The following is a 7,747-nucleotide window of genomic DNA, read 5'->3' as shown; positions in this document are numbered from 1 at the left end:
TGTTAAACATGGTGTCCTAGCAAAATTGCCAATCTGGCTCTCATACCATCATGGTCACCTACTCATCCCCAGTTTACAATTGGCTCAATCATCCCTTGCCCCTGTGACTATTCCCCAGGTTGTTGCTGTAAATGAGAATATGTTCTCAGTCATCTTACCTGGTAAAATAAGGGTTCAATAAAAATGTGTCCTCTGAAACATGACCTTGCCAAGCTGCACTGCTCACTTAACCTGGAAGCTAGCTGCACCAATGTGTCAGGGGAAACACAGTCCAGCTGGTGACTGAGGCAGCTTGCAGGTGCCTGGCTTGCCACAAGGAGTTGCTAGAGTGCAATGGGACAAGGAAATCCCTGCCAGCCAAACTCTCCTCTAACCTGGATAATGCTAGGCCAATTGTGTGCTGTCTCCTGGGTCACAGCTGGCTATGACAGCCTGGGTCTGTAGTGATGCAGTGCCTTAGATTGCTGCACCACTCTGGAGGCCCTAAATTGACAGTTTTTATGGGGATTTTTATTATGCTAATTCGGTTTCCGCGGGGGCGCGGACATCGACCTTTTGAAGAAAACACATTGTAGGCGGGCTTTATGACTTTGTGGCTGTGGTAACGACTGACAACCCCCAGCTGCGTCCGCCGCTGCTGTGACTGTCCTGCCTGGCCGCCCGGTGTCTGCTACGCTGCTCCCCGCTCTGCCCTGCTCCTTCCCTGGATCCAAAGCCCGCCTCGGCTGCCGAACTCCCAGTGAATGCACTAGTCAGCAACCATGACAGGCATCGCCGCCGCGTCTTTCTTCTCCAACTCCTGCAGGTTCGGGGGTTGTGGGCTCCAGTTCGAGTCTCTGGCCGAGCTCATCGTCCATATTGAGGACAATCACATCGGTGAGTTGGGGAGGGAGAGAGGTAGCATAGTTAGCTAGCTAGCCCAATGCTAGGCTAGAAGAACACGGTTCAATTGCATTCCGCTATGCCTGCCTGCTTGCTACCCTTTCGCTGCAAATGCAGAATACAAATTTAGAAAACAAACTTCCCCTCGGATTTAGTGGATGGGTTTAGTTTTGCATTATTATTATGCAGCAAGGGCGTAAGTTTAGCATTTTTTTATTAAACTAATAACGTTGTCATAGGTGGCTAGGCTAGCATAGTCTAGCCAGACAGAGGTTTTGCGTTGGTCGCTGTGTTTACGTTTAGGCCCGTGTTACAATGCAGCGGAGCACCTATCGCTGATTGGGATTTATCTCTCGCCATTGTCACCACAAGTACTCAGCTGTTCTCACCCTGAAAATGCATTAAGATAATACTTAATTGTAAATTCTAATTGATTTGACTCGACTCAGTTCCAACTAGAATAATAAATGCCGCTAGTTTAGTAGTAGACTTGTACCTACCAGGTAGCCTATGTTTTGTTTGTAAGTCAGAGTTTATCATATTATTTGGTTGTTGTCAGCTGAAATGTTTTGAATTTTGTGCCAGCAAAGTTGTTTCCCCTTTTTCTAGATTGTTTCCAGTCTGCAGTCTCTCAGGTGCTTGATTTGCAAAAAATGTAACAATACAATGTTTCAACTTGTTGCAGATTACCACAAAATAGGCGCTCATATCATTTGCTTGGCTTTAGGCGATATGCTACAGTTCAGATTTGCAGCAATCATCAATCACATTTAGACTGCACTCATTTTATATAAAAATATAAATGGTTATAAAACATATGCCCATGTATCAGTATCGTACAACGCAATATTTTCACCATAAGCTATTGCGCATAGTTATCATAACTACGAGGCCTTAGAGGTTTAATATGCTACCAAAAACCATTTGTCTGAGTCACTCATCACAAAACAGCTGCGGCAATGAGCCAAACATTAGGTTATCTCGTAAAAATAGGCCTAATCGGATGATCAATGCTATCTATGCATGAAAGATCGGCATTTGCCCAGCCAGGTCAGACAATAACATGGCGATTTACTCCAAAACACAACAGGGTTCCCAGAAGAGGAAGTCAACAAATGTGTCCTTTGGTCTGGTTGTCTCAAAAGCACTGAGGCCCCTAAATCAGACATATTATCTAATCTTGCCCATTAGATAAAAAAAATGAGTCCTTTCATCATGTGAGGTAATAACATTTAGGGCTATGTATTTTGCAACATTAATGCCAATGGTATGCCCATCGCTTATGTCCATGGGTTTCATACCAGCATGGACACATGGAGGGGGTGGGCAAGGGATGCTCCACTGAGCCGGTCTCCATGGAGACAGGCTGTCACAGAGGGGGATGGGGGCATGCTATTGGCCGAGGGGCAGCACACCTGCTGCCTCTCATACAAAGAAGGCTCCGCCCCAGCCAGCTGTGACCGTGATGTTGTTTAATTACAGGACAGGGGTGCAGTGGGGGTTTTGGTGGAGGTGTGGCAGAAGACCTATCATCACCATACATCATATACCCACTCACATCAGCTGATGAGAGAAAGGGTCAGCTATCTATCTCAGAGAATAGGTTAGCTCAGAGCCTAGCAATATTTTTATCTCTGGTAGGCTAGGCTTAGAGCAGTAAGCACGCATCCACATACTGTATACAGACACACACACGCTTGACTATTCTTGTGGGTACCTAAAATAGATTTCCATGCAAAATCCTATATTCACTAACCCTTAACTGAACCCCATACTCGTAACCTCTAAACCTAATTCTAAACCTTATTGTAACCCTAAACCTAACCCCTAATCCTTTAGGCTTGTTTTACTCTCCTTGTGGGGACATTTGGGGACTTCCGGTACCCACGAGGATAGTAGATCAAAACACATACACGTTTGGTATTACTATACGTGTGGGAACCTAAAATGTATTTCTATTAAAAATCTAATTTTACCTAAACCTAATTCTAACCTTAAACCTAACCCCTGAGCTTAAAATATCCTTTGTCCTTGTGGGGACCTGGAAAATGTCCCCACAAGGAAGAATTTTCCTTGTTTTACTCTCCTTATGGGGATTCCTAGTACCCACAAGGATAGAAAACAACCCCCTCCCCACACACACTCACCATCTGGCTCCTGAGGCAGCTGAGCAGAACAGGGGTCACCAGTCTGATCAGTTGGGTCAATGAGTCGACCCTACAGCTGCATCGCTACAATGACTGACACCATTAATAACACATAATCAGATCAATACTCTCATTAGATCTGTCCACCCAGCAAGGAGTGTGTTTTGCTGTTTGTCTTTGGTTCCTCTTGTGCTCTACCAGTGCAGTATATTCACCATTCAATTGTTACCAAATCAATAATTACAATACAGAAGATGAGTGTTCACCTGCACAGAGAATACACTCATTTCATTACTGATATGCCTGGTTGTCCACCAGGACTCAGACATGTTCAGCTGCAGAAAGTGTGAAGTCCATATTTAGTGATACAGCACTGCCCTCTAGTGTCAGAGAATGTAATAGTATGCTGTTCATCATCGGCTGGAACTCCAGTACCATTGATAGGGTTTATTCGGTGGCATCATGCTAGGTTTTGTTGCAGAATTTTGAAAGGGAACTGTCATCAATATTAACAGGACCTCCTCTAAAGAAGTCTTGATATCAAAGAGCCTTCCCACCACAGACAAGAAATATTCTGAACAAAAATATAAATGCAGCATGCAACAATTTCAATGATTTTACAGAGTTACAGTTTATATAAGGAAATCAGTCAATTTAAATTAATTCATTAGGCCAAAATCTATGGATTTCACATGACTGGGCAGGGGCGCAGCCATAGGCCCACCCACTGGGGAGCCAGGCCCAGCCAATCGGAATGAGTTTTCCCCCTGCAAAAGGGCTTTTATTACAGACAGAAATACTCTTCAGTTTCATTAGCTGTCTGGGTGGCTGGTCTCAGACGAGCCGGATGTGAAGGTCCTGGGATGGCATGGTTACACGTGGTCTGCGGTTGTGAGGCCAGTTGGACGTACTGCCAAATTCACTTAAACGACATTGGAGGCGGCTTATGGTAGAGAAATGAACATTTAATTATCTGGCAACAGCTCTGTTGGACATTCCTGCAGTGTTTGTGTTTCTGAGGTACAGGGTTGTCCTGTATGTAGGTTACATGTATGATCATGTCTTTAAGTTAGATGTGTGGTCAGAGAAGAGCAATGTAGTGATGTCAGCCTTGGCTAGCTGTGTGCCAGACTGCCAGTGTTGTGTTGTCTTTACCTGAACAAGTACATACCTGCCTCTCACCTGAAACCACCCCTTTCCTGTGCTACCTAGAGATAGAGAGAGGGGAGGAAAGAGGAGTAGAAGAGCGTGAAGGAGAGGGAAACAGAGAGAGAGGCAGAGATGCCACACACAGTGCTTCCTAATTTGGTGAACGTTGCTAGTACAACTTGTCTCTGTTACTCATGTATCATGTTAGCTGTCAAATGTAACCTAGATCTAAGGTTGTTGTGTATGTGAGTCTGCTAATGTAATGTAATCATAGAACAGGCACTGTATATCTGTCTGTGACCAGAAGGGGCCAGTGTAGCACTGTTACTTTTCACTGTTCTGTTAAGCTCTTACTATTGCTTACTGACTACTGTACTGTTGCTCTTCCAACTTTCGAGTGTATCTCTATAGTGGAAAATGGCATCCTTTCCTGTGTTATTAGTTTGTCTTAACTCCGTTTTTGGAGTAGGCATATGTGTTTTTTCTTGTGATTACGTTATGTGTGTAGGATGTGAAAGCAATGATTCCACTACAACATATCTTACTAACCCAGTCATGTCAGATCAGTGACCTGAAGGGAGGGAGGTGGGAAGGAAGGGTGGAAGGTAGGGTACACTGTATAAATATTTGAACAGGGTCCATGTTTGTGTTTGTTGTTGATGCCTGTTGTGTTGGTGGCTATTTCCTCTCTAACCCTCTGAACTCAATGCTGAGGTGTGACATGGAAGGTGTGTGTGTGTGTGTGTGTGTGTGTGTGTGTGTGTGTGTGTGTGTGTGTGTGTGTGTGTGTGTGTGTGTGTGTGTGTGTGTGTGTGTGTGCTCCAAATGACCTGTCTGGGCGTAACGAGGCAATTAGTGTGTCCCAGAATGGAAAATACACCACCGCACACCCTCAGAAGTCGCAGGGCCTGAAAGCCCCAACATGCACTGGGAAGTGTAATTACAGAGGGGTGTACCCTCCCTCTCTTTCCCCACTCTCCTCCTTTTTCTCTCTTCCCTCTCTCTCCATCCGGTGCCTGCTGCTTCAGAAACACATTAAAACACACTCTGGCTTAATTAGCAGTCTGGAAAACAAGACCCGCATTCTTGGCCTGCTGTGACACACATACACACACACACACACACACACACACACAGTTTTGTATTGCTATCCTTGTGGGGACCAAATAATTGATTCCCATACAAAATACTATTTTCCCTAAATTTAACCTTAACCCTTAACCTAAGCCTAACCTTAACCCCAAACTCCTAACCCTAAAACTTTACCTAAACCTAACCGTAACCCCTAACCTTAATTCTAACCCGAGGCCTAAACCTAAAATAGCATTTTTCCTCGTGGGGACCGGCAAAATGTCCCCACTTGTCCGAATTTTCCTTTTTTTACTATCCTTGTGAGGGCTTCTGGTATCCACAAGTATAGTTAAACAAAAAAACACACACACAGGTGGGGCCTTATCTTTGACCGGTAGGAGGCAGTAGTAGACTGTTGGTCAGAAAGGCGATGTCGTGTTGAAGTTAGTAGAGTGCTGTTTGATGGGTAGCTGATTTAATGTCAGGAACACTAATTTGGACTATATTTATGACTCTCTTATGCCCTCAATTTACACTCTTATACACAGGTACACTCCCATGCCACACACTGTCTTATGGAGAGAACTGGACCAGTGTGACACAAGCTCCGTTTTGATTTAGTTTTTTTGTCATTTAGCATGCGCTCTTATCCAGAGCGACTTAAAGTAGTGAATGCATACATTTTTCATACTTGTCCCCCTTGGGAATCAAACCCACAACCCTGGCGACGCAAGCACCATGCTCTACCAACTGAGCCACACGGGACCACTTCTGTGTGCGTGCGCAAACACAGTGGCGGTATCAGGAGTGTACTTGCTTCCTGTCCTGCTAGGTGAACGGAAGCCATAAAGTTGGGGAACATTTATTGCTCTCCCCCTCTCTGCACCTGGTTTACTTAATTCCCCCCTCCCCCATCCCCAACATGCTAGAGTATGTGGTTAGCTTTGGGGAGCTTGACATTAGGGCTGGGCGATATGGCCTAAAAATCATGTCTCAATATCTTTATTTTACATTTTTTTACTTATGGGCGATTCACGCTATATATCTAAATGTTTGAAATGTTTTCTCTAAGTGTTGTACAATTTTAAGGTCAAATACACCGAATTTCAAACGGGTAGCAATAATCTAAAGAATTCAGGGTTTGTGACGTTATACCTAGGCTAAATACAAGCCTTCCACAACCATAAGACCCACTAATATGATTTTATCAAAATATTTTAACCTGTTTTTGTTGTTGCAATAGTCACTGATCTGGCTTTCAAGTCTGTCTATAAAGCAGTAGTGGTGCGTGGGTAAAATCACTGAGGAAGACGAGACACTAAAAAAGCCATATTACAACCTATGTTGTGATAATTATGTTTGCTCTATAACCCGTTAGTTCATACGTGACCACGATATACAATAAGGCGGTGACAACAAAAAGACAAGTCACACAGCGGCGGAATAAATTTAACTACACATATATTTCTTTAATCCCAAAACCGGAGAGCAAACTCTGTCTGGTGAAAACACACAAAGCAAATATTGCATACAAACAGTTATCACCTGCAGCATGGTCAAGCAAGTTCTTGTTTCTTTTTTGACAGTTTACTAAACTAGTGATTTAGAACCACGGAGTTACCGGAAGTCCGCACAAAGACAACAGACACACTGCCTCTGCTATGTCAGCACCATTTCAACTTAAACATTTAAACATCATCAAATCAACAAGGCTTTATATGGTTAGTTTAATACACTGAAAACAAAAACAATTTAGTCCAATCAATGTTGCTAAATGGACGACGCCGGAGAAGATGGCTGACGTTTTACGAGTTCCTAACCGATTGTGTTTTTATGTTCGTTTTTTGCGTTTTAACTTATTTTTTTACTTATTTTGTACATATTGTTGCAGCTAACGTCTCTCATGAGCAAAAATAACTGCTGGACATCAGAACAGCAATTACTCACCACGAACTGGCAGAAGTCCGATGAGCCCGACGTGAAGGACATACTGCTTTCCCGGGAACAGGCCCAAATCTCCGTCGTTGGCGTGAAGAGACAGAGAAAAAAAGGACGGAGGTCGGGCTGTCTTCTGAGAATTCGCAGGCGATCGAATAAACCCCCCCTGCCTTCCGTTCTTCTAGCTAACGTGCAATAATTGGAAAATAAAATTGACGACCTACAAGGAATATTAAACTACCAACGGGACATTAAAACTGTAATGTCTTATGCTTCACGGAGTCATGGCTGAACGACGACATTATCACCATACAGCTGGCTGGTTATACGCTGTATCGGCAGGATAGAACAGCGGCGTCTGGTAAGACAAGGGGTGGCAGACTGCATATATGTAAACAGCAGCTGCACGATATCTAAGGAAGTCTTGAGGTTTTGCTTGCCTGAGGAAGAGTATCTCATGATAAGCTGTAGCCCACACTATCTACCTAGAGTTTTCATCTGTATTTTTCGTAGCTGTCTACATACCACCACAGATCGATTCTGGCACTAAGACCGCACTC

At 43.9% G+C, this 7,747-nt stretch overlaps 1 protein-coding gene across 1 annotated transcript in view; it reads left to right on the top strand.

The window, feature by feature from the left end:
- Positions 1 to 499: 499 nt before the first annotated feature.
- The window catches only part of LOC106588863 (juxtaposed with another zinc finger protein 1), a 33,366-nt gene continuing 26,118 nt past the window's right edge, over positions 500 to 7,747 (top strand). Inside the window, exon 1 of the mRNA XM_014178355.2 lies at positions 500 to 876. Within this exon, the coding sequence (XP_014033830.1) occupies positions 762 to 876 (115 nt within the window). The 5' untranslated portion in view covers positions 500 to 761. The remainder of the gene's footprint in view (positions 877 to 7,747) is intronic.

The sequence above is a fragment of the Salmo salar genome, chromosome ssa27, assembly GCF_905237065.1.
Source record: "Salmo salar chromosome ssa27, Ssal_v3.1, whole genome shotgun sequence".
Lineage (NCBI taxonomy): Eukaryota > Metazoa > Chordata > Actinopteri > Salmoniformes > Salmonidae > Salmo > Salmo salar.
Note: the sequence above shows the minus strand (reverse complement) of the source record. Positions and strands in the feature narration are given on the sequence as shown.